The sequence below is a fragment of the Corythoichthys intestinalis genome, chromosome 10 (assembly GCF_030265065.1).
Source record: "Corythoichthys intestinalis isolate RoL2023-P3 chromosome 10, ASM3026506v1, whole genome shotgun sequence".
NCBI lineage: Eukaryota > Metazoa > Chordata > Actinopteri > Syngnathiformes > Syngnathidae > Corythoichthys > Corythoichthys intestinalis.
The window spans coordinates 14,708,386-14,736,040 of NC_080404.1; the positions used below are offsets into that span (position 1 = coordinate 14,708,386).

Sequence of the window (27,655 nt, forward strand, 5' to 3'; positions counted from 1 at the left end):
CTATCCTAGAGCACCGATCCATCTTAGACACCTGATGAGCATCCCACTAAAAGATTCCGAGTCAGACTGAAATACATTCATTAACTTTGCCAGATAGGTTTTTGCTCAAAGAAGAAATTGTTTGTTGAACTTTTGGAGCTATGGGGCTCTCTTTTTGGTGCAGGTGTTTACTTTTGCTGGGTTTGATAGCTGTACATGGCCACGCTGCAGTTCAGGTAAGAATATTTTTATTTAATGCCTGACATGATGATTGAAACTATTGTTTAATAGCATTATTTTGTCACTTTTTTTGGTCTAACAAGTTCCATTCATGAAATCATACTATTGAGTGAGGCAAAGGTTTTGCTGCAGCATCTGGATGGGAGACTTGAGATCCTGGTGTCTTGTCAGCTGGAGGCATTTCCTTTTCGCCTTGGGCATTTAGAGCAAAGCCTAGCAACTGCACAGGTCAAAACTATGTGCACGATGATTTTTAATGTCTTGAAGCTATTTGCTGTTGTAGCAAGCCCCCCTCCTTACAAATAGGAGTACAGGAATTCAAGGTATGCCGCCCCTGAGAAATTGCTTCAATGAGCATGTGATTAATAAACCTTACAGGAAGGATTAAATGCAACTCTGTACTGACTTGGCACCTACCTTTGTTCAAGTAACTGCTTGTGGCATTCATGCAACTTTGATTTTGCTCATTCAGAACCATCCAATGAGCTTCGACTGTCCTGCTGCATGCAAAATATACAAAGGAACAGCGTTTGGACTCAGGTCCTTCAAACATCTGCCAGACAGATTTTGTCTTGTGGTGTTTGGGTTGCACTTAGAAATGAAATAGGTTGAGTTTTTTCATCTTCTGTCTGGTCAAAAATAGTGATTTATGTTGAATATGATGTATTTTAGAGTCGATTACAAAGAGAATGAATAATTCCTTCCCAGCGTCCCCCCTAATTTTCTTACATGCTCTACAGACATGCATGGATAAACACCAAGTGGTTGGGGTGCTGAGACAGATGGAGAAGTTTCTGAAAGGTCAGGAGCTTCGATTCACCGAGGGCTTCCGGATCATGAAGTCAAAATTGGCAACTCTTCAGAATTCTGTCTCCAAGTTGCCTCAAGCGGACCAGTCAGCTGGTTAGTAAAAATCTTTATGGTGATATGAAAGGGGAAAAATGTTAGAAGTGTAGGAGTGCCACAATATCATAACATAGTACCCCTGTTAAGGGTTCAAGGTGTTGGGTCTAAGGACGCTTTTCAGGGTATGTTTTCACTATATCTTTTATTTCTATTACTTAATTACTTTACTGTAAAGCATTTCTTTAACAATTCAATGTCAACTGTTTGTCTTTAAAGCCCTTTGGGATTTTTGACCATGTAAGGCTGTATAAATAAACCTGACTTGACTTTTGCCCAGGACCCCCTCAAAATCTTTAAGCCAGTTAGACATAACTACCCTGTCTGTGCATGCGTAAATGCCATTTTTTTTTAAAAAACATTCAACCTTAAAAAATTTAGAGAATTTAACTAAGTCAAATTATACCATGCAACACATATTTTGTCGAAGTGGTATTTCCTAGTTTGTTTCGTCACATTGTCATATGAAAACACTTTTGTTTCCCAAAAAGATTTGGATTGTGGTCACAACTTTAAAATTCTGTTTCCCTCTTTTCTTTACTGCTGTACTTTCTAAAGCTTTATATATACAATCCTGGACGAAATTATTGGCACCCCTGGGATTTTTCCGATAATACAGTTTCTGCCAGACATTAACACAACTATGAATGTGTTTATTTGTTGGATTTGCATTTGAAAAACACAAAAAAGCTGAAGAGAAAAGCCAAAATTTACACAATTTTACACAGAATGCGAAACATGGGCTGGACAAAATTGTTGGCACCCTCAACTCAACATTTGGTTGCGCATCCTATGGAAGAAATAAGAGAAAGCAATCGCTTCCTATAACCATCAACAAGTTTCGTGTACTTCTCAGATGGAATTTTGGACCACTCTTCTTTTGCGAACTGTTCCAGGTTACTTAGATTTGAAGGGTGCCTTCTTGCAAAAGCAATTTTGAGATCTCTTCATAGGTGTTCAATTGGATTTACATCTGGACTCATCGATGGCCACCTCAGAGTTCTCCAGCACTTTTATCTCCGACCATTTCTTGGTGCTATTTGAGGTATGTTTTGGGTCATTGTCCTGTTGGATTACCCATGACGCAGTTTTCTGACACTAACTCTTACATTATGGCCCAAAACATTTTGATGGTCTCCAGATTTAATGACTCCTTGCACACTGTCAAGGCACCCAGTGCCAGAGGTAGCAAAACTACCCCAAAACATCATTCTTTTTTCTAGAACTGCGTGCCTTGCCAGTGTGCAAGGAGTCAAGAAATATGGAGACTATCAAAATGTTTTGGGCATTAATGTAGGGTGTATTGTCATTAAAACTGGGTCTGCATCAGAGGTCATGTGTGATCCAACAGGACAATGACCCAAAACATACATCAAATAGCACCAAGAAATGGTTGGAGACCAGTGCCCGGTGCCACAAAAAATAGAAGGAGGCCTACAAAGAAAAGAACACTGTGCCTATAGTAAAACATGGTGGAGGTCCAGTGATGTTTTGGGGTAGTTTTGCTGCCTCTGGCACTGGGAGCCTTGACAGTTTGCAAGGAGTCATGAAATCTGGAGACCATCAAAATGTTTTAGGCCATAATGTAGGATTTAGTGTGAGAAAACTGGGTCAGTGTTAGAGGTCATGGGTGATCCAACAGGACGATGACCCAAAACATATCTCAAATACCACCAAGAAATGTTTGGAGTCAAAGCGCTGGAGAATTCTGAGGTGGCCATCGATCAATCCGGATCTAATTCATATTGAACACTATGGCGAGATCTCGAAATTGCTGTTGCAAGAAGGCACCCTTCAAATCTGAGAGACATGGAGTTTGCAAAAGAAGTGTGGTCCAAAATTCCATCTTAGAGGTGCACGAAACTTGTTATTGGTTACAGGAAGCGATTGCTTTCTGTTATTTCTTCCAAATGATGTGCAACCAAATATTGAGGTGAGGGTGCCAACACTTTTGTCTAGTATATTTTTTGTTTTGTCTAAAATTTTGTCAATTTTGACTTTTTTCCACAGCTGGTTTTGTGTTTTTCCAACGCACATCCAAGAAATAAACACATCCATACTGAAAACATTTGGATTTGCATTATTTCTGTGAGAAATGATGTATTTTCTGGAAAAATTCCAGGGCTGCCAATAATTTAGTCTATACCTGTATATATATGGCGGAAAACACTCAGGTGACTTAAAGTTCCGCTCTGAGACCCCCAATTTGGCCAAATTTCAAAATTGTCCAATATGCATGTGTGATAGATCATTGGAAAGCTCAAAATCTCAATTTTATGCGAGAAGAAAAATTTTGAACAGGAGGGCATTACATTTTTTTTTTTTTAAACAGCGAAACCCTATCTGGAGGTGAGATCCAAAAACTCTATGTAGCATGTATCACTGAGTGTCAAGACACAGCTGTGAATGGCCACACCTGGATTTTTTTGGTATTTTATAGGTGAACCCTGGTAATATAACCAGGGTCGCAATGCAGAAACCGCCGACATCAAGGAGTGGTCAAGATTTTCTTTTTCATGTAGTTACCCTTTTAACGTTTTTTTTTTTTTTTTTTTTTTTTTTTTTTGAATTTTTCTTTGTTTTGATCGATTATTTATCATCTAACATATCGGAGAAAATGCGACAGTAAAAAAAAAAAAAAAAAAAAACATTAAACGATAGTTATGAGGTAGACATCCGTGGCTTTTTTACAGGCACCATTTTTTAAATTGTGACGTAATTTGTTTAAAAGTTTAAAATATGCGTGTGAATAATTTTTTTAAGTCGTTTTTTTTTTGTTTGCGAAATATTAGACATCAATTAATGATTCTAAGCTAAAAATGACAGACATTTTGAATAATAAATATAATTACTGAGCTTTTTATGGCAGTGTTGAAACAAAATCGGTTGCGCGACGTCTGTAAACGGGGGTTTCCAGAGTCAAACGGACAGATTAAAAATAGTTCGGGGGCTTAATACGCCATAAATCTGCTCTGGCAGCATCTAGACATATTGTTCTATCAAACACAACAGTTGTTTTGGCTTAAAATACAGCAGTTTATTTTAAAGAGGAGTGCAAGAGTAGAAACTGCTTTTTCAGTCTTGTCTGTGCTTTCCGTCATATATGTACATTTTCCTCATTTTATAGACTTAGTTAGACCTCAAACACAAGAAAATGACATTTAACATAATTATTTTCTGCATAACTAGGACGGAAAATCGGAAATTTTAAATATAGCCAGAGCCTCTAATTTTTCCAAACCACAATTTTGCCTTTTTTGTGGCACTTTTTTATTTAGTTTGGACCCAAACAACACAAATAAAAGGATTACAAGCCAGCAATATTTTTTCCCCTGTAGCATGGTGCTATTTCTGTGTAATAATTATTCATTGTCGAAAGCTGAAGTGCATTGCTTTCACTTAGTAAAGTGCATGTGACACGAAAAAGCATGTTTATTTCAAAATACACGCGGTATTTTATGCTCCTGAAAGGTATGGACCGCTTGGATGTGTGTGGAAGCGATCGCTAGATTTATTTAATTTTTTGAATCCCGCGCCATGAAAATGAGTGACTTCCGGCAACAGTCTCGAGTTGAGAAAGAGGGCCCTGTGACGTGTACGGTAGAAGGAGTCCTCTTCACTATACAGCCGTACTGTTGTATGAGAAGAACTAAGGATTCAGCTGATTTTGCGGATTAATACATTTATTTTTCGCATCACGCCAGCCAAACGGCTGCAGAAAAATCTTGCTGTATGAGGGAGAGGCGTGTGCGCCTTTTTGGAGTTTCAAAAGGTTCCCATTCACCGTGGATATTGGCCAAAACAAGCCCTACTACTGTGGGACCATAGGACTTACAAGGAAGTGAGTAAACATCTTGTTTTGTATTATGTCAAATACTGGGATCATTTTAATATGGAGGTGGCTATCATTTTGTGGATGACATGCTCCTTGTCGCACATACCCCCGCCGGGCGAGCACTATACTCGGCTTTTGCATTCCTGGTGTGCCCGATGTTCTGTCAAATTTTCCATCCGATCAGAAATTGCAACTTTGTGTTAAAAATAGCCGCGAATACAGCGATTACAAAGTAAACAGTACAAATTTTCTTTAAATAAAGGACTACTTACGTTTGATCATTGATAGGCTTGTAAAAAGCTCTCCTCGTGGACATTAGCTGCACGTTAGCTGCACAACAACTGCAGCCGCCCTCTTTCGGGGAACGAAGTGTATATTGCTCTCCGCCGGGCGGTTTGCCGATCAGCAAAGACAATCGACAACCCAGTCGTCATGTCAAAAGTTCCGGGCTAGTTATTTGTGATTTTCTGCTTCGAAGACTTTGAAACATCACTCGGTTCGGGTTAGCCTGTCAGCTAGCTGTCACGCCTCTTGGTTTGTTTACATTCTCCGAAGCCGGAGAAGGGAAATGACATAAGCCCGATTTAGGTGTCATAAAATATCGTTCGGGAGGTGAGACAGTAAAGGTGAAGTCGACAGTTTTGACCATTATGGAGTAATTTTGCCATGTTGTCCTGAATAAGTGCATTTTTTTTTTAAATTTCATATTCCATTTAGCACAAGACTGTTATTTGTCAGGACCATGCCATCTATTTAGCAATTGGGGAAAAATACTTGGATAAAAATAATATGCTGTAAAAATATTGGAGAGACAGAAATAATGACATTTTGCAGCTCTCTTCGTTGCGTTTTGCCCGTTGTGAATAATTCCCCCTCAATGGGCTGACTGGTCCTTCTCAAGCCATTTATAAAGCTATTGGGGAAAAATACTTGGATAAAAAGAATATCCTGTAAAAATATTGGAGTAGAGAGACTGAAACAATGACATTTTGCGGCTCTCTTTGTCGCGTTTTCCTCATTCTGAATAATTCCCCCTCAATGGGCAGAATAGTAAAACCGATGAGTCCATTCTCCCGCTGACGTCATCCACCTGTTGGGGACGCTAGAGCCCTATAATGGTAGGCGTGGCTAACCGGCAGATTAAAAAACAAATTTCTCGTCATCTGCGCTTTGCTACATTGTTGTATATAGTCGAATCGTCTCAAAATATGATGCTAATTCACACAATAATGCTATTTAAGACTTTTTTTTCTCATGTCAGATGCTCTTTAAATCATGACTATAGTGTTTACCAAATCACAATAAATGTTTCCAACTGGTGGCAAATTTGTTGCTGTATTTTGTGATTTTTCTGACCTCTATAGTGACTAATTACGTCTTTCTACATGAAAATGTGCCTAATAATGCAATATGTGCAACATTCTTTCATTTTCCTTTCAGATGTACGACAGACACCTGCTATTGTTGGATTTGTTTCTTCCTAAAACGATCCAAAATCATCTGTTACTATGGTTGTCATGCAAAAAAAGAATTGAGATTATTATGCTGTTTGTCTGTTTTTTAAGGGAAAATTTAATCCAAAACACTGCATTTTTTTCCCTATAAAATGCCAAAATATAAAAAGGCGAAACAGTGAATTAAGACATTGTTTGGATTCAGTCAAGCACAATTTAAAATGTTTTGTCTTAAAATAATAATCAAACAAAGCAAAACAACTTCCATGGTTTCTGTGCGCACATTTTTCTCATGTGGTGTGTTTCCGTCATGAAGCTTATCCTGTTCATCTGGAAAACATTGAACGGCAAAATTGGTCTCAAGGCACAAAAGAACAAAACTCTTGAGTTGTTATTAAACAGTTTCTCTCATAACCGTCATCGATGGAGGAAGCATAAACGTTCCATTAAAGTCGCAATTGGAGTCCATTTATAATGTTATGTAATGTGAATACAGTATATTATTCAGACATTCAACTTTCCAGTCCATTTCTAATAATCACGTGTCCACTGACACGTGTACATCTCCAGGCAGGGATTGCCAATAGATGTTGGGAGGTTGACTGTTGTTCTCCACATTTGATCAGCTTGTTTCTCGCTGCAGCTCCTGCCACCTGCCAGCCCCTGGAAGAACTGGAGCACGGGACCAAGTTTGGATCCAAACACTTAGCCGGGCACGAGGTGCATTTCTCTTGCTCGCAGGGTTACCATCTGGTGGGTTCGGCCACACGTGTGTGCCAGGACAATGGCACCTGGAGCGGAGTAGACGCAATCTGCAAAGGTGAGTGAGACCAGCACTCAACCTGCGACTGAATACAAGGCCACTGAAATTTAACTTCAACTCCAAGTGCCATTCAATTCCAGTTCAAAATTCAAATAAATCCATCTCCCCGTCCATCCTTTATCTGTATTGCTTATGGTGAATGACCACAACATTTATAGGCAAGCAGCCAATCACGCTTTAGGAGAAACTACCAACTTTTCAGTAGGCTGAAATTGTCCCAACCAACTTTTAAGCAACCTTATTTGCATTATATAATGGCTTCAGTTCTATAGGTCATTTACATTGTCTTCCCATATGTTGTAAAGATAGAACTGACCCGACCATTATTAAGTGAACTACAGTACTTTCATTATATTCTGACTTACATTGACCCCCTTTCACTTGCTGAATGTGCCTGTCCATTTTTTCCCCTCAAACACACATTTGATTGACTGATTTCTTGACACCCCCCCCACACACACATACGCATTCACAGCCCGATAGAAATACAACATGCCGCCTCCTCCGCCCCCTTCGAAGACTAGGGATATTAGAAGGTTTTCTCTGCCAGCAGCAGCCACTGTAAGTAATGTAAAAAGACGTCAATGTTGTGGAGATGGGGAACACACCCCTAATTTTGCTATTGAAAGTCTGACTTCCATCAGAATTTCTCGAACTCGAGGAGGAAGCTGTGTTGAGAAATAACCTCTTGGTCTGAAATTTCAATCATTGATGCATTTCCACTAATAGAGACATATCTAAAAAAAAATCTGGAACTCAAATTGTATGATTTTTCAATCATTTATTTGTAATTTAATGAGGTTCATGAGTATTTGTACCCCTGAGAAAATCAGTGCTAATATTTAGTGCAGGAGTCTTTGTTTGCTATTACAAAGGTCAGACACATTTATTTAGTTCTTCACCAGGTTTTCACGTATAGGGACAGGGATTTTGGCCCATTCCTCCACACAAATCTTCTCTAGATCTGTCAGATTTCGGGGCTGTCGTTCAGAAACATTGTTTCAGCTTCATCCATTTTCTATTGGATTGAGGTCTGGAGACTGTCTAGGCCACTCCAGAACCTTGATATGCTTTTTACGCAGCCACTACTTAGTCAGCTTGGCTGTGTGCTTCGGATCATTGTCATGTTAGAAGATCCAGCCACAACTCTTCAAGTCTCTGACTGAAGGAAGGAGGTTGTGGATCAAAATCTCACCATACATTTCACCATTCATCCTCTGCTTTATACAGTACAGTCGTCCTGTCCCCTTTGCCGAAAAGCAGCCCCAAAGCATGAGGTTTGCACCGCCATACTTCACAGTAGGGATGGTGTTCTTGGGATTGTACTGATCCTTCTTTTTTCCCCACACACGATGAGTAAGGTTTGCACCAAAAAGTTCTACCTTGGTCTCATCTGACCACATGACTATCTCCCATGACCCGTCTGCATCATTCAGGCGTCTGGCAAACTTTAGACGGGCATTCACATGTACTGGTTTCAACAGGGGAACCTTCTGAGCAATGCATGGTTTTAAAACATTGCATCGTCATGTTCTACTGATAGTAGCCTTTGAAACAGTGCATCCAGCTCTCTTCAGGTCATTGACCAGCCCTTGCCGTGTAGTTCTAGGCTAAGCCCTCGCTTTTCTCATCATGCCCTACGAGGAGAGATTTTAGAAGGAGCCCCAGTGTGAGATAGATTATTGGTCATGTTTAGCCTTTTCCATTTTCTAACAATTGCTGCAACATTTCACTGGAACAGCACCAAACAAAAGTTCCAGCATCATCACCTTGTCCAATGCAGATTCTTGACTCTTGACACCTTGTCCAATGCAGATTCTTGACTCTTGACAAGGTGATAATGCTGGAACTTTTGTTTGGTGCTGTTCCAGTGAGATTTACAAAGATGACTGCCCGAAGAAGACATAAAAATCCCCTCAGTCCTTGATGATATGGGGCTGCATGTCAGGCAAGCACTGGGGAGATGGCTGTGGTTAAATCTTCAATAAATGCACAAGTTTACATTAAAATTTTAGACCGCTTTCTTATCCCTTCAATTGAAAAATGTTTGTCATTTTCGAAGATGACAATGCATCATGCCACAGAGCTAAAACTGTTATAGGACTCCTTGGAGAAAGACTCATACACTCAATGTCATGGCCTGCAAATAGCCCAGATCTCAACCCTATTGAAAACCTGTGGTTGAAATTGAAAAAAAATGTCCACAGCAAGGCTCTGACCTGCAAAATTGATCTGGTAACTGCAATCAAAGAGAGTTGGCACCAAATTGATGAAGAATACTCATCAAGTCGATGCCTCAGAGACTGCAAGCTGTCATAAAAGCCAGAGGTGGTGCTACTAAATACTAGAGATGTTTTTTTTATTTTTATTTCTTTGTTTGTTTCTCATGATTCCATTTTTTTCCCCTCAGAATGGAGTGATTCCATATATATTTCCCTGCACTTGCTTTATAAAATTAACATTTACTGACCACCATAATGTTTTTCATCCATCTTTTAGTGTCTGTTTCTGAATGCTAAAGAGTTGCACTTTTGAACTAATTCATTGTTTTTTCAAGCTTACATGATAAAATGTCTGAGTGATTGCTTATCCGAGACTGGTGATTCCATACTTTTTGCTAGGGGTTCTATTCACTGTATATTACCAATGTGTCAAAAAATTTGGCGCCGAAAACTATCCGCTGAAAATACGTAAAAATGCACTATTGGTTTTCGTTTAAAATGGTTTGAAGACCAAAAGTTTACCACCGAATGGTGTGAAGAATCTTAGTCCTCATGTGGTGATGAGAAGCAACACGCTGGCTAACACTGCTTTGTAAACAATACTGGTTCACAATCGACATGTCCAAGGTTTGGAAGTATTTTGAGGTATCAAAGAGACATGTTTGGATAGCAGTCTGTAAAATCTGTTCTTCTGAAGTGTCTTGAGGGGGTACAACGCCGAAGAATTTTTCCACCTAAGGTTTAATCAGCCACTTGTCCTTCAAACAATACGACGAGTCGAAGAATCTCACAGAAACAAAAAAAAAAAAAAGAAGTCACTTCCAGCATACAGACTCTTTCCGTGGCGGAGCCTTTCGACAATATGAAAACATTTCGGGATAGTGCCAGGGCAAAGGGCATTAATTGGAAAATGATTAAATAAAATATAGCTTATAAAAATAACTGAAATAAAAATTAATTGTGTATTACTTGGCCCTTCGTTTTTCGGCCAAGTATTTCCAATATTCGGTTTTCGGTTTCGGTCAGGAATTTTGCTTTCGGTACATCCCTAATATATATGTATATATATACTGCAAACGCAGGGAAAACAAACGGCTGCAAGGCAGGGTGGTGATCAACTCAAAAATGTTTTAATTTCGGTGACAAAAAGCAAAGTACAAACAAAATTCAAATAAAAGCCTGTGTAGGAAAGTTACTGTGGGATATAGGCACAGTAGGAGCATGGACATAGACATGAGATAAGAACAGAACGACGCAACATGAACGGACAGCACATGGTGATTTTTGTTGGGGTTTTTTTTTTTTTTTTTTTTTTTTTGTTTTATGCTTGACATGGTGATCTTAAATACAGACAAGGGGTAACGACACAATGAGGCACAGGTGGATGATACAAGAGGGAGGCAGCGGATTGGTCAACACAAGGAGCGGGCCACAACAGGTGAAATCAATGGCTAATCACAATGACAAGACACACTAAGGCACAAACTTGACTGGACTAAACTCAAGGCATGACAGCTGCACTGAAAGACAGAACAGAGGCGCTAATCATGGCAGCACAGGAGCAGACCATGATATACCACACCAGGCAGGATCCCAGGTGCGGGCTATGCAAAGAGGCCCCTGAAACAGTCCAACACCTAATAGTAGGGTGTAAAATACTGGCAGGAAAAGAATATATGGAACGCCATAACAAAGAAGCAACTATAGTGTACAGAAACATCTGTGCAGAGTATGGACTTGAGACCCCAAGATCGCAATGGGAAACACCTCCCAAGGTGGTGGAAAATTAGAGGTTTAAGATCCTGTGGGACTTCCGGATACAAACTCATAAGATGGTTGTGGCCAACCAACCGAACATCGTGATCATGGATGAGCAGCAGAGGAAAGCCGGTGTATGTAGCCATACTCAATGATGGCAATATCAGGAAAAAGGAATACGAGAAAATAGAGAAATACCAAGGGCTCAAGGAAGAGCTGGATAAAGCCTGGAAGGTGAAAGCGACAGTAGTGCCTGTGGTCATAGGAGTGTCCTCCACACTGGAGAAGTGGCTCCAGCAGATACCTGGAGAAACATCAGACAACTCCGTCCAGAAGAATGCAGTCCTAGAATTAGCAAAGATACTGTGCAGGGCCCTAAAGCTCCCAAGCCTCTGGTAGAGGACCCGCACTTGAGATGAACAGCCACCCACCCTACCAGGGGGACTTGGGAGGAGGGTAAGATCACCATCAATTGTGATCGGATCTTTGTCAAAGTCACACAGTTGAAAAAACAGTGTCTGCTTGAACCAAAACCACCCAAACATATTTTCATATTTTAATGAGTATAGTATGCAAACAATGACAGAAGGGGGGTAAAATAAGTAAGTGAACCATCACATTTAATATTTTGTGGCCCCCTTTGGCAACAATAACTTCAACCAGACGTTTCCTGCAGCTGCAGATCAGTCTGGCACATTGATCAGGACAAATCTTGACCCATTTTTCTCTACAAAACTGCTGTAGTTCAATCAGATTCCTGGGATGTCTGGCATGAATCGCTGTCTTTAGCTCTTGCCACAGCATCTCAACAGGGTTCAAGTCTGGACTTTGACTTGGCCACTCCAGAACGTGTATTTTTGTTTTTCTGAAACCATTCTGAAGTTGATTTACTTCTGTGTTTTGGATCATTGTCTTGTTGCAGCATCCATCCTCTTTTTAGCTTCAACTGTCTGACAGACGGCCTCAAGTTTTCCTGCAAAATATTCTGATGAACTTTTGAATTCATTTTTCTACTAATGATTGCAAGTTGTCCAGGCCCTGAGGTGGCAAAACAGCCCCAAGTTATGATGCTACCTCCACCATGCTTCATGGTGGGGATGAGGTGTTGATGCTGGTGAGCTGTTCCATTTTTACTCCACACATGACGTTGTGTGTTACTCCCTAACAATTCAACTTTGGTTTCATCAGTCGAGACAATAGTTTGCCAAAACTTCTGTGGAGTGTCCAAGTGCCTTTTGCGAACATTAAATGAGCAACAATGGGGTTTTTTTAGACAGCAGTGGCTTTCTCTGGGGAATCCTCCCATAAACACTATTCTTGGCACAGAGATATCGGACTGTGCCAGTAATTTCTGTAAGTGTTTAGCAGACACGCTAAGAGTTTTTTTTTTTTTTTACCTCTTTGAGTATTCTGCGCTGTAATCCTGGCGTCATTTTTGGTAGACAGCCAATCCTTGGGAGAGAAGCAACAGTGCCAAACTCTCCATTTGTAGACGACTTCTCTGACTGTCGATCGATGAACATCCAGACTTTCAGAGATGGTTTTGTATCCTTTCCCAGCTTCATGCAAATCATCAATTCTTAATCACAAGTCTTCAGACAGCTCTTTTGACCAAGCCATGATGCACATCAGACAATGATTCTCCTCAAGACAATTCTTACCTGGTGTGTGTTTTATAGTGGGCAGGGCAGCTTTAAACCACTCATCAGTGATTGGTCACACACCTGACTTATTTTTTGGTACACACTGGTTTCAATTTGCCTTTTAATTCTCCTTAGCCAGAGGGTTCACTTACTTATTTTTCCCCCTTCTGTCATTGTTTTCATGGTATCCTCATTAAAATATGAAAACCTATCAATGTTTGGGTGGTTTTAGTTAAAGCAGACACTGTTTTTACATCTGTGTGATTTTGACAAAGATCAGATCAGATTTGATGGTGATTTTATGCAGAAATGTGAGAAATTCCAAAAGGTTCAGATACTTTTTCATACAACTGTATGTAGTTCAGTTGCTTAATTCAGTTTTTAAAGAAATGAAGCCTTCTTCACAATGCTTGGACCTCTTTGACATTCCAATAGAAAACCTAGTTAGATGTGGTATCTAATGTCCAAGGATGCTTCAAAATTCCCGTATATCATTCCACTGTGCCATTTATTCGCCTGCCAATTTTGTGCCTCCCCTGTACAGCAGTAGTTTGGATGACTGTAAGACTCTTTCATCTCCTCTCGCTATCTCGCTTGTTTCTTGACATGAGATTTGGACCTGAAATGATACCCCAACTATGGTCTGATAGTGCTGAAGTATGCTAAGCATGCTTTCGCAGCTACTTCAGCCTGCGCTGGCAGCACTTTTAACCCCCCAAAATCCCAAATTTTTAACTTGTTTATTGGCAGTCACGCTTAAAGCAACATGAGAAGTCATGACTTTGCAATAGTACAGTATTATCTCTGTTCGTGTTCTTTATAACTGGCATCAGCATTCTAATTTTAGCCATGCTAACAAACAATATTGACATAGTTTTAAATGAGTTAAATGAATATCCAGGAGCGTGAAGTGGGCTTTTAAAGGTTAAGGCCGTATAGAGGCCCACAGAAAGCAACCAAAGTATTAAATGAGTTGGTTGTCTTCCACTGTAAAGTAGCTTCATTGGTCGGTTTTGAACATTAAATGCTAACAGTGATAAATACATATTTGATTTTTTAGTGACTGAGACAGGAGAATTTTCATCCAAGTGTTGCATTTACATTTTAGGTATTTTGCCTAAATACTTTTAAGCCCATCCAAATTGTGGTACAGTCCTTTTTACAAAATTCCAAATTGGTAAACACCATTTTGTAAAAAGGTACACCTCCATCAGTATCAAATTTTACAGAAAAGGCTTTTCAAAACTTATTTTGCACATTTTGTCCATTGAGTGGATACTGATTTCTAAGGTGGGTTGCAATTTATGATGAAAATTAAGTGTCTTTTTTTGTCAAAACTCTGTCTGTGCCTTGTTTTTTGTTGTTGGTTTTTTTATCGGTTACAGTTTGGTAAATTTTTGGTGTTTTGTGCATAAAGAGCACAACATTTATTTCTTTAAATGTTCTCTTAATTTTGCAAAACTCCAGTTTGGCCAGGGGAAAAAATACATCTTGAATATGACACGTTATCAACAGTCGTGGTTATTATAAACTTGTTTATATTGCCTCTTGCATGTCAATAAAGCGGGTAGGTCACATTTAAATCTTACTTGTAGTTTTAGTAGGATGAACTCCCCATTTAAGTGGGGGAAAATGCTGGATTGAAAGTTCTTGCGGATTTGTTATTTCGCTGCTGGAATTGAAAATCTTTATTTATTTATTTATTTATTTTTTAATTGTGTACAGTCCTACATACTGCAAAGCTAAACAAACAATGAAATACAGAAATACAACAATTTATGTATGTATGAAAAGCTGCATAAAAGGTAAAGTCATCTACATAGAACCAGACTGTCCTCATCCCTGTTAAAAGAACATTTCATGGGGATCTGGACAAATTTGTTATTTATAGTTCATGTCTGTAAGCATATTAATTCACCCTTCATACAGCCTTATTATTATCTAGTCATTTTCATGTCTGCGGTACTCTAGCTGATGTAGTGTTTGCAAGTTTAAGCGGAAAGAATTTTGTCTGGAGATTTCACTGCCATGAACAAGTCCATCATAGACAGTGTTGTGGGTAGACAGCGTTAATGTCAATCCTTAAAGAAGTGTTACTTTTATAGAAACAGTGTGACAACATAGTCATTTTTTCCATCATATGAAACATTTAAGTTTGCTGTTGTCAGGATGTAATTTTGGAATATTGGACTCAGCGCTAAAAGTGATGGAAATTAAGGATTTTTTTCTTCTGTTTCTATTCGTTGCAGGATTGTAGTTGCCTATGCAAATCGTGTATTTAGCCTATTACGTTCTGATTTGAGCTATTAAGATTGCAAAATTGTTATATGATGCACTAGGAGTGCAACTAACGATTATTTTATAATCGATTAATCCGACGATTAATTAGACGATTGATCGATTAATCTAATAAATGTCACTTTTTTCGATTACCTTTACAATTTACCTTGAAGTTGTTTTAGGCATTTTGAAAGTAACAATGAGGACAAAATTCATGACTGTTTCCTTAAAAAAATAATATTTTATTACAGCTTCCTGACTTAACAACTGTGGTCTACAACTCTACTGTTTTAAGTACATAAAACATGTTAAAGTTTTGATTAAAGATTCTGAGAACAAAACATAAAAATAATTTCTCAATCCATAAATCAGACAAAAGGCTTGTTCCTTCAAACAAACAAAAAAGTGCTGCTGATTGATATTTTTTTTTCTTGTGGGCAAAGTGCTGATATAAATAGTGTCAATGGGTCATTTATTCATAAATACAATCCAAATCCAATTTCAAAGCACACTCTCTTGTATGAAACTTTAAATGGAAGTTTGTGTTGATTGGAGACTAAGCTGTTATATGTTATATTCCTCCTGGGGTGACAGCCATGCACACCAATTTGATGTAGAGTACGGCGTATGGTCTGAGCACTAACAGGCTGACCCACCACCTCTTCAATCTGTGTAGCAATGCTGACAGCACTCCTGTAAGGAGTCACATGACATTTTGGAGGGAAAATGACAAGCAGCACTCCATTTGGACATTTAGGGACGTGCATTTTTTTCATAGGGGTGTACTCACTTTTCTTGCCAAGGGTTTAGATATTAATGGCTATATTTTGAGTTATTTTGAGGGGAAAATGAATAAACTCTAATATAAAAGCTGCACACAGACTACTTTTTATTGTTTCAAAGTTTCATTTTGGCAGTGTTGTCCCATGAAAAGATAGATCTGCAGAAATGCGAGGGGTGTACTCACCTTTTTTGATACGCTGTAGATAACTTTGTACTAAGAAAAAAATACCATTGTTTGGAAAAATATATATATATAATCAAACATCGTAATCAGTTACTCACAATGTTACTCATTACTTGAGTATTCTTTTCAACAAATACTTTTTTGGCTTGTACTGGAGTACATTTTTTGTATCACTAATTGTACTGGTACTTGAGTAATATTATTTGGAAGTAACGTTACTCTTATTTGAGTAAATTTTTTCTATACTCTAGTCACCTCTGCTCATAGCTGCCGGCAAAAATCGATTATAAAATTAGTTGACAACTAATTTAATAATCGATTTAATGTGTTAGTTGTTGGATCTTTATGATACACTGAATTTTTTGCAATTGGGACAGTATATTATCCATTATCCATGGGAGTTGAAAAAAAATGCTTTTAATTTGTGTTGTCTTCTTTTTTCTGTAACTTCAGATGTAAGTGAATGTGCAAGTAACCCCTGCCAAAATGGAGGTACCTGCGTGGAAGGTGTTAATCAGTACAAATGCACCTGCTCACAGAGCTGGAGTGGCTCTCATTGCCAGCACCATACTCAGACTGGTAGGTTGCACTAAATAAATCACACTGCTCTTCCTTAGGCGAAAGCATATTGTTTCCTTTAACGCAGCTCCTCCCGAGTGGAGCGTAATGAACGATCCAGCGTTCAGCCGAAAACCTCGCTGTGCCCAAGTGAACCGGGCCCAACACTGCAGCTGTGATGCAGGCTTCCACATGAGTGGCACCTCTGACAACAGCATCTGCCAGGGTGAGTTCCTGTTAGATTGAATGTGTTACGTTTCTCAAGTTTGCACTGTAATTATGTCACATGATAATATTTTTTAGCTGTTTCACTTGCTGATTTTTAACTGCACAAGAAAACATCCACTAAAAATCTGAATCTTCTACAAGTAATCAGTGGAGGCCAGTCTGTAGCAAACAACATAATCCTCTCGAGACATCGCAAGCTGATTAGCATACATTTAGGTCACAGTTCAGATGCGTTTAGGGTATAAATGTGAATTATGAGATATAAGTATTCACACTAAGTTATAGCACTAACATGTATGTGTTTTGTAAACAATGCAAACACCGTAACGTGATTATATAACACTTACTAAACTGATCTAATCACAAAAATCTGTTGCTCTGTAGTTATCCCTGTACTGTTCATAGTCTTTGTGGATACTATGGGATTGCTATGTTGTTATGGGGTGACGTTGACTGGCATTGCCGTGTCCAGTATTAATTTCTGAGCTATTGTAGTTTCCCTTGCTTCTGAATAGCGGCCTCACGGTTCACACATTTACCTTACAATGTGCTCCCTCCCACATTCCAAAAAAACAGGTTCGGTTGGGTTTTTTGAGAAATCTAAAGTGTCAATAGACGGATGTACCCATGACCCTAAATAAGGACAAGCGCTACATTTGTTAGGATGAGTAGGATTAGTAAATGAGAGTTTTTGAAATAGTATTTTAACAGTTTAAGCGCACAGTAAATAGGATTATATTAGCTGTACACAACCTTGGTTCAGTCTGTACCTCGTTTTTTTTTTTTTTTTTTTGACTAGGATTCGGGTGCAAAGATATCGTGATATCCCTAGTTTGTACTATATAAATTAGTCAAAATTATCCATTTTTCAAACAATATCAACTCTTTGGAATGGCTAGATGTCTTTTATTTCTTACCAAATTATATACATGCAGATAATGCATCATTAAAAATGATCCAGAGCAAATTAAAACTTATAAATTTTTTACAACATACACTACTTTTCCAACAGTTGAAATAGACATGGGCCAATTTGTCATGCCCAGTAAACTGCACTCCTGTGGTCAGTGAACTGAACGGTACTGCATATGTTCTACCAAATGAAATCCCATCCCTGCTATGTATAATTAAGATTGTGATAGCAGTAGTATGTTACAGGCACGTTTAGTGACAGTTATGATGCAGTATTTGGAACATGATATCACTTACCCACTGTCCAATAAAGGTGCTCTTATGTCCTCCTCAAACTGTCATGTATTTACTATACATTCATCATTCCTTAAATGAATTTGGCATTTAAAAAATTGGTGACAAAAATGTTAGCACTGCATAATAATGTAAAATTTGATTGTCATACTGACTTCACTTGACAGATTTCTGAGGTAATTTGTTGTAGGCTGTGTAACATTTGGATAAAACTAGATTAATTTCAAATGCATATTTCTTAAGCAACCCGGTAGACAGAAACAATCTTTCTAGTATGTTTTTTTTAATGTGAAATTTCTCCATCCCATACATTCCTGCTGTCCTGTGTACAGCAGCCCTGCACGCTCCTGAGATGCCTGCCTTTTCCTGTTTTGAACAGATGTCAATGAGTGTGAAGTCTACCGTCTGGACCAGGGCGGGACGTTGTGCGTCCATGAATGTGTCAACGTCCCGGGTTCATACCACTGCTCCTGCCCCAGTGGCTACAAGTTACTCCCAGATGGGCGGAGCTGCGAGGGTGAGTGACATGAGGGCACATGGGACAAAGGCTCATTCACAAGGCCTTAACAGCTGCATATCTGACTGGGTATGTCGGACCAAACGGGGTTGCCTACATGTAATTTGCAAAAGTGCAAAGCTTTCAAACCCCTAAATTCTCCTTGTGACCAATTTATGGAGCAAAATTTCTGTCCCTGGAATGAATGGCCTCACCATTTCCCAGCAGAAAGAATTTTTAGGACATGAAGCATTTATGTGAGACTGAACCAAAAAACTAAATAAACAAGTGGAGTTCAGCACCCGGCGCTCAGACTGTGGACGGTCTGCCTGCCGGCTCCTCACTCTACTTACATGCCTCTGCTGTTGTGTCTTCCAGATGTGGACGAATGTTTAAACCAGCAGCACAACTGTAGCCGAGGAACAACATGCATCAACACTGGGGGAGGCTTCCAGTGCATCAACCCAGACTGTCCCCGATCCCATGGCAACATCACCTACGTCAAAACATCTCCTCTGTGCGTCTACCTTTTGAATTTTTTTTGCCTGCCATGTTGCACTTGCGTTCAGTGACCACTTCATGAACACTAAATAAGAATGATACTCTTGGGGGGGTAATTTTACTGATAACAGAAAAAGAAAAGTTTCACTGAAAATTATTTTTTTAAATATTATCGAATAGACGACAATATTCGCTGATGAAAGCATTCTAAAATAACATCCACTGTTGTTTTCGTCAACGATGACTACAACGAAAATATTTCGTCAACGAAAATTTTTTCATGACGATGACGAGACGATAACGAGCTAAAAACGTGTTTTGAGAGACAACGTGTTTTGTTAAAACATAACAAGACGAATGCCAGTTTTCGTATGGCAAGACGAGAATGAGACGAAAATTAGCAATAGTATCCGTCACATGTTCACAAAGTGTTTTAAGTGTAGTTAACCTGCATGGCAGCAGTGTCTGGTTGTGTCACTCATGTGACTTGCTGCTGCTCTCCAATCACCAGTCTTGCACACACGCATGCATGCTGAGATTTGTTTTCTTTTCTTGGCCAGAGCGAATTTGCAATCTTTAGCCCTTTAAAGGTCTGTGCTGAGTGATTATCACACCTTAAATGTAACTCGTAGCGTTAGGATTGCATACGCATTTGTGTTAGCATTAGGTTAACGCTAATGCCGCGCATCCTCTTAAACTCTCGGACAATTTTTTTTTTTACACTCAGTTTGTGGCGTCGGGTGTATACAATTACTTGAAAAGAATGTACTTTTTTTTCTGCTGAGTGCATATAATCACCAAGTTGGTGGCTCCCTCGTAGACACTACAATATACAATATGTGCTTGACTGTCAATGTTCATTCAAAATAGTCGGAAAGTGTTATTTATTTATTTATTTATTTATTTATTTATTTATTTTTTGAGTAAAAACATTTTGAGTAAACGTCAACTAAAACTAGACAAAGACAAACACATTTCAAGATGACTAAAATATGACTAAGACTAATAAGTATTATCTTACATAGGAAAATTAGAAAGGGCTGGTATAACAACACTGACAATATCTGATAATATCGGTGTCGGTTTTACAATACTGGTTTTGGGCCAATATGATTGACGCCTTCTAGGTTAATGTTGAAGACTTCTGCCTTTGCACAAAGGCTGGCTACAGCTTAACACAGCAGTTATGCCTACTAATCATAAGATGTCGCTAATGTAAGAGGTTTGGAATTTGTTCTGTGAGCAGAACATTTGCATTCATGATGCAAAATTTAAGTGAACAATAAATGATTGAAAAATAATGAATTATAAACTCATTATATATAATTACTGCATTACCGGAAAGAAATAGTCAATAAAAATCTAGAAAAGTAATAAAATACAAAAATCTTGGGAATTGTCATTTCATTAGCATTTCCTATGCTTTGGTCATCCCCTAGTGTTTTTTTGGGGGGTTAACTACTGTAAACGTGATTTAATTGTGAATGATTCCTTTTATTTAATTATGGACAATTTGGGCTTTTTTCAATTCAAATTTCTATATGGGACATTTATTTTGTATTACTTCAGTTGTTATTTTTGACAGAATGATTATTTTGTCTGGAAAACCTTGAAGTTGTTATATTTATCTTGATTAATCCATCGAGTGGGGCATCACAATAAATTAGCAGTGTTAAGTGTTAAATGCATGACTGCACATGTCTGTATCGGTTTGAGATCGTTATTTGATTTTTTAAGTTGGAAAATATTAGTAAGTGGTTAAAAAATGATTATCAGACAACTCTAAAAATTATTTATAACCTCCACATTATGTCCAAATTCCCCTTGTAGCTCGAGAAGAAAATACTTCTTTATAGAACTATACTGTAGATTTAATTAATGTTGGCTTGTTATCTTTTAATATTGGTCATTACACAGTAAATTAAAATAGTGCATGCCTGAATGAGTCAGGTAATCTTGAAATTAACACAATGCAGCTGCGGAACCATGTTATAATCAGAGTATTAGAACCTTTACTGGAGTGTATACTTTTACACGGCTGCTACAGTTCTCTTGGTTCAGTCCGAATTTTTGATTCACTTCTCAGATGGGATATCATTAGTTGTGCAAGTGTGCTGAATGTTGTGATTGGTGAGGGCATTTCATCATTATTAACCTTGGAGTGCAGCTCAAAGGAGAACGACAAGAGGATTGTACACACACACAGAAGCCACATGAGAAGCCCGAAACTACAAAAAGAAGATTTGTGGTTAAAGCGGTGTAATAGTGACACAAACCATATGTGACAAGCGCATGCATGCTCAGCAGAACCGCAGTGCCAAACATTAATTTCTCTTTAATGCAGTCCAATTGCTGAGAAACATTACGACATCTCTGTAAAGCCAAGCTGCAAGGTCTGAAGGACTGAAACATAGCCCTGTGTGCGCTTACTGAACCAGCAGTGTGGTGGAACGCCGATGCCAGCAGAGGAGATGACTGAAGCTTTTGGCAGACACTAACATGAACAAAGCCAAGTATTGCTTAGCACCGTAGTTTAAGCCAATCAGATACTACATTCCAAAACATATAGCCTCACCAGACACACAAGTTTCGCCTTTAGAAAGTAGTATGCCAAGTTTTAATGGACACTATCACAGAAGCACTGATTCAAGATATTTTTATGATTATAATTGCAATTTTCAGTCGTGTACTGCATATAAAGTAAACGTCTGAACACGACACAAGTTTTTGACACAGCACGCATAATGCAGCCCATCAGATGCAGCTGCCTCATGAAGTGAGTTTACAATTTGTTGGATGTCATTGTTGGTGCTTCATAACCGCATGTTTATTTCCCACACATTCCGAGTGATACCAACCGATGTAAAATATTATTTCAAAAGGAAATTGCAGATGACACACATTTCCCATAATTTTCCAGATTTGATTGTGTTCTACAAATATTTGACGTTACCATGTATTTGGAATGTTCCTGTCAGGGAAGCTCAAGTTTGAACTCCAAGACAAGTATTACCTCGATAGCTCGATTAGAAAAATGAATACAACCCCAACCATAGATTGCTTTTCTTCGAAGGCTTTATAAACAAGAGCTCTCGGGTACAAAATGATGCGACCCAGCCAGGAGCTATGATCACCCAGAAAGTACAAAGAAGTACAATAGAGGCTGGACATTTATACTGTTCAAAGGGCGGTGCCGGAGCCCACCGTGAAACGAAACTTACTAAGAAACGAAACTCATCATCTCACAAACCTGGGTATTTTTCCATACAAAAACATATTTGAGCTGAGACCTTGAACACCGGTCCCGGTTAGAATGAAGATAAACTTAATCTGATAAACCACAGTCGCTCATTGTATTCATTCAGGGAATATTGGAAAACAGGAACATAACTGTCCATATTTGGGCATATTGTGATACAGTCTACAGTCGTCAAGGCCATGAGAAGGCACACTCAACAGATTAATGCTACAATGTTCTCATGCAAGCATACAAAATATGATGTATAATGGTTGTGTTTTAAGCATGAATAAAATTCTCTCACAGTTTCAATCTTTGAATATATGTCAAACAATGTTGTTTTCGTCAACAATGACTATGACAAAAATATTTCGTCAGTGAACACATTTTTTCATGACAATGATGAGACGTTAACGAGCTAAAAACGTGTTTTGTGAGACTAAAACACAATGAGACGAAAGCCAGTTTTCGTCTGTCATGACGAGAACGAGACGAAAATGCACAATAGTTTCCGTCACATGTTCACGATGTGTGGCATTGTACAGTATGTGTAGTTAGCCTGCATTGTAACACTGGTTGGTTGTCACTCATGTGAGATTTTGAGATGACTAAAATATGACTAAGACTACTAAGTATTATCGTCCAAAAAACTAAGAATAAGATTATAATCAAAAGTGCTGCCAATAACAGCACTGATGTCAAACAAACAAATATTATTTTCGTTGTCTTTAGGATAAAAACTCTTTTGTTTGAATTGTGATGTAATGGAACTGATCTGGGGCATTGAATGCAAAGATAGTTACGTTAACGTCAAATGTGCTGGAAAAAATCTCGGCCTTTCATGAACTTCAATGCAAGTGCTTGCATATACAATTATGTGTCGCCACTCCTGAAGACTTCAAATGTGGTCATGAGCTCATTGGCTTTGTACTCTCCCACATGGATGTATTATGTATATAGTATTCATCCACTCATTGGCTGCAATTGATAGACGTGTGATAGATGAACCAGATCTGCTTTTAATATGAACTGTTTCTACATTGACCACACGATAACACTGGTGTATTGACACTTACAACAACACTCAACCTAAACCGGGGTAGACAATAAGGGAATTGAAGTTCGCAGGCCCCACAATCAAAACCACTGGCTCAGGTCAACGCGTCAGTTATTGATACCAATAATAACAAAAAAGAACAATTTGCTTGAATAACGTGAATAACATTTTTTTTTTAGGTAGATTTAATCAAAAGGGATTTTTTGCGCTAAAATGATGTCCGTCCATCCATCCCTCCGTCCGTCCATCCATCATCTATCGCTTAATCCGGTGTCAGGTAGCTGTTTTAGCAGGGAAGCCCAGACTTCCCTATCCCCAGCCACTTCAACCAGCTCCTCTGGCGGGATTCAAAGGCTTTCCCAGGCCAGCGGAGAGACATAGTCTCTCCAGCATGTCCTGGGTCGTCCCCGGGGCCTCCCACCGGTGGGACATGCCCGGCACACCTCTCCAGGGAGGCGTCCAGGAGGCATCCGAACCAGATGCCCGAGCCACTCAACTGGCATCTCTTAACGTGGAGGAGTAGCGGCTCGACACTGTGTCCCTCCTGACTGAGCTTCTCACCCTATCTCTAAGGGAGAGCCTGGACACCCTGCGATGACCCACAGCTCGTAACCATAGGTGAGGGTAGGAACGTAGATCGACTGGTAAATCGAGAGCTTCACCTTTTGGCTCAGCTCCATGTTCACCATTACGGACCGGTGCAGAGTCAGCATCACTGCAGACGCTGCAACGATCCGCCTGTCGATCTCCCGCTTCCTCCTAACAAAAGACCCTAAAAAACTTGAACTCATCCACTTGGTGCAGGATTTCATCCCCGAACTGGAGAGTGCATGCCACCCTTTTTCAACTGAGGACCATGATCTCGGATTTGGTGATCTTCATTCCAACCGCTTCACACTCGGCTGTGAACTGCTCCAGTGAATGTGGAAAGTCACAGCTTGATGAAGCAAACAGCAAAAAGCAGAGATGCAATGCTGTTAAATGATGTTTATAATTTTTATAATTTTTGTGGAAAGTTTGGCATGTGACAAACTGCCGTGTGGTGTTTACCTGTTTTCAACTTTATAGGGTGCACCATCCCAGAACATGAATAACCCAACCAGAAACATGAATAAACCCAATTCGAATCAACTGACCACTTAAACATATTTTTATGTTTTTGGGGAACAAACACACACACAAAAAAAAGCATTTTTTTCTGGGGGCTCCAGGGTGAGGCGTGCCAGCAGGAGAGCCCGTGCCTGGGCGAATCTTTCCTGGCTTCCCCTTACCGCCCTCTGGAAGTCTTGGTTGTCGTGGCAACAATTTAGAAGTCAAAGAGATGGCAATTACGATTTTCAAGCTAGACTGTCATTATGATATTATTTTTTCCGTAGTCACGCGGATGAATTATCACGTTATGTTCATACCACAGGTTCACCTCACAGGAAACCTCGTTTTTTTTTTGTTTTTTTTTTGTCTCATCGTTACCAAGGCAGTTCCAGTGGTCTCGCCACTGGGGATAAAACTTTTTCTCCCTTTTCTTTTCATATTGGATTTAGATTTCCGTCAACTCCTCTGGTGACTTTCTCTTTCCTGAGTGGTCTTTTTTCTGGGTGTTGAAGCCTGGGACCGTGTGTATTTTTATGTGAGACCAAGATTGCTCTTCAACAGGGACCGTGTGCTTTGGTCAGATGAGACCAAGATTGAGCTTTTTGGCAACAAACACTCTAAGTGGGTCTGGTGTGCCACGAAAGATGCGTATGCTGAAAAGCACCTCATACCAACTGTGAAGTATGGGGGTGGGTCAGTGATGCTGTGGGGCTGTTTCGCTTCCAAAGGCCCTGCGAACTTTGTTAGGGTGCATGGCATCACGAATGCTTTGAAATACCAGGAAATTTTACATCAAAATCTGTTGCCCTCTGCCTGAAAGCTGAAGATGGGTCGTCACTGGGTCTTTCAGCAAGACAATGACCCTAAACATATGGCCAAATCTACACAGAAATGGTTCACCAGACACAAAATCAAGCTCCTCCGATGGCCATCTCAGTCCCCAGACCGTGTTTTGTTGGCAAACGGGGGTTGTACAAAGTATTAACACGAGGGGTGCTAATAATTGTGACACACATTATTTGATGTCAAATAATTTTTTTCTTTATGTGGGATTTTTTTCCCCACTGAATGAATGCACTTGTATTGAAGGTTGGATTTTTCTCTTTTTTTCCATTAAGGTCCCATATTATTTGAATTAAAAAATATATTTATATTAGAAGCTAAAAAACACATCTTTTTCAGGGGTGCCAATAATTATGGAGGGCACTGTATGTAACATAATCAAAACACAGAACCACTGGGAATGGATGTGAAATAAGATTTTTTTTTTTTAACCGACGCATTTTTTTACTGGCCCCACTGGGCCAGTGGTTGGAGCACTGACGGTTTTAAAAGTACGTCCGGGCCCTGTAAAGAAACAGATCGACAACCTTACTACTGTTATAACTGTTTTAACGTTACTGTATTTCATTAATGACTTCATTGCCTGCCAGTGATGATTAATGTCTATTGCATTTTAACTTTAATGGGGCTTTCAAATGTGAAAAATAACCTAACTTCAAAAGGAAATCAGTGTTTATCTTTGTTTTGCCTTTACTGGATGTGTTTCTGTCTTGTGTAGTCAGTGTGAGAGGAATCCCTGCCCTATGGAAAGCCGCTCCTGCCACCTCGCTCCAAAGACCATCTCTTTCCACTATCTCTCCCTCCCCTCCAACGTACAGACGCCCGCCACCCTTTTCCGAATGGCCACCACGGGGGCTCCGGGGCGCGCGGGGCCCGACAGCCTGCGCTTTGGCATCGTGGGAGGAAACTCCAGGGGTATCTTTGTTATGCAGCGCTCAGACAGACAAACTGGCGAGCTGATACTGGTTCAGCAGCTGCGCGGGCCGCAGGAGATCAACGTAGACGTGGACATGTCGGAATACGCCGACCGTATCTTCCAGGCAAAGCATGTGGCAAGAGTCCATGTTCTGGTGTCACCCTACAGCTTCTGAGGAAGTTAACTGTACTGATCATTTTCATCCCATAGCATCCGCTCGCAGGCAAGAGCGTGCTTTGCTTTAGGATTTTAGAATGCAAGTAAGACTGTGCAAATATCCTATTCAGATTATAAATCCCAGTAAGAATTTGGCAGCATTAGAATGCTACTCAGACACTATCAAATTGTAACCCCTCTAAGATTCCCATCGTCCTGCTCTTGTTAGATGGACGGGAATTTGAAGAACTTGTCTTGAATTTGAACATAGCAAATCCAGGCGCCAGTTTTCCAACTGATTTCTTAAAACTTTCCCAACACTTTCCATTGGAAAAGAACAGATTTTTAAAAATATTCAGTTGGACAAGTAGGACACTTTCCATGGCACTCCATGCAAATTACAGTATTGAGTACTTGCCAGAAAATGAAAAATTGAGTTAACTTGAAATTTGATTTAATTATAAATAGACCTACTGTATATACATACTAAACTCCTAATTTAAGAATGCTTTACATTATAGAGGCAATACAATTTCCATGTTTTTTCCAGCCAAATTTTGGCATTTCCATTTACAGTATTTCCTCGAAAAGTATCAATTTCCCTAATCAAAAAGCATGATTTTTAAAAAAATTTTTTACGATTGTTGTGTTATCGCATAAAACTACAACCAATAGAAACAAGGACACTTGTTGTATTATAGTCTGGATACATTGCTGGCGGTTTTTGCATTGTTTATTTACATCATATACTGTATATAAGCACACTATTCATTGCTACGAGTATTTTGTTCTTCTAAATTGTAGCTGATCTACAGTAGCGGGACATTACATATAGCACATATCAAACAGTGTATTTTGAGGATAACAACTGCACAATTTAAATTGTTACCACATAAATGAAATAAACTCAGTATAACATTTCAGCCTTTGTTTAGTTACCTCACTTGATCCTGAACAGTATGCCAGTGCTTGTTATCAAGTCAGCGTTAGGCAATTAAACCTAAGCAGAAAAATCCTGGATAGTGATCAAATGTTCTCTGAACGGATGAAAAAGCAGGCTTTAGCACACTTTCGAAGCAGCGCGGAGTTCATCAGAGACATGGGAACTGTCAAATATGTAAAAACACATCTAATTTTTCCCCCTCCCAAATTCGATGCTAATGTTCAACATGTGTGCTGTCTTCCTTCACTGTCTTCCCACATCATCGTCCAGGACTTCACGTTCGCCGTAAAATTGTCTTTTCTGGAAAGTGGGCATTA

The 27,655-nt window shown here is 39.3% G+C and overlaps 1 protein-coding gene across 1 annotated transcript; it reads left to right on the forward strand.

Annotated features, from left to right (window-relative positions):
* Positions 1-27,655, forward strand: LOC130923168 (fibulin-7). The gene is made up of 8 exons (XM_057848681.1): positions 1-215; positions 960-1,122; positions 7,055-7,231; positions 16,558-16,683; positions 16,751-16,888; positions 18,476-18,613; positions 18,971-19,109; positions 26,042-27,655. Exons 1-8 carry the CDS (start codon positions 141-143, stop codon positions 26,412-26,414), a joined length of 1,329 nt encoding a protein of 442 aa, XP_057704664.1. The 5' UTR covers positions 1-140; the 3' UTR covers positions 26,415-27,655.

Coding starts and splice junctions, on each gene's coding strand:
- LOC130923168 (XM_057848681.1), top strand. CDS start 141: ATGGGGCTCTCTTTTTGGTGCAGGTGTTTACTTTTGCTGGGTTTGATA. Junction 7,232..16,557: donor AGTAGACGCAATCTGCAAAG/GTGAGTGAGACC, acceptor CTGTAACTTCAG/ATGTAAGTGAATGTGCAAGT. Junction 19,110..26,041: donor TACGTCAAAACATCTCCTCT/GTGCGTCTACCT, acceptor TGTCTTGTGTAG/TCAGTGTGAGAGGAATCCCT.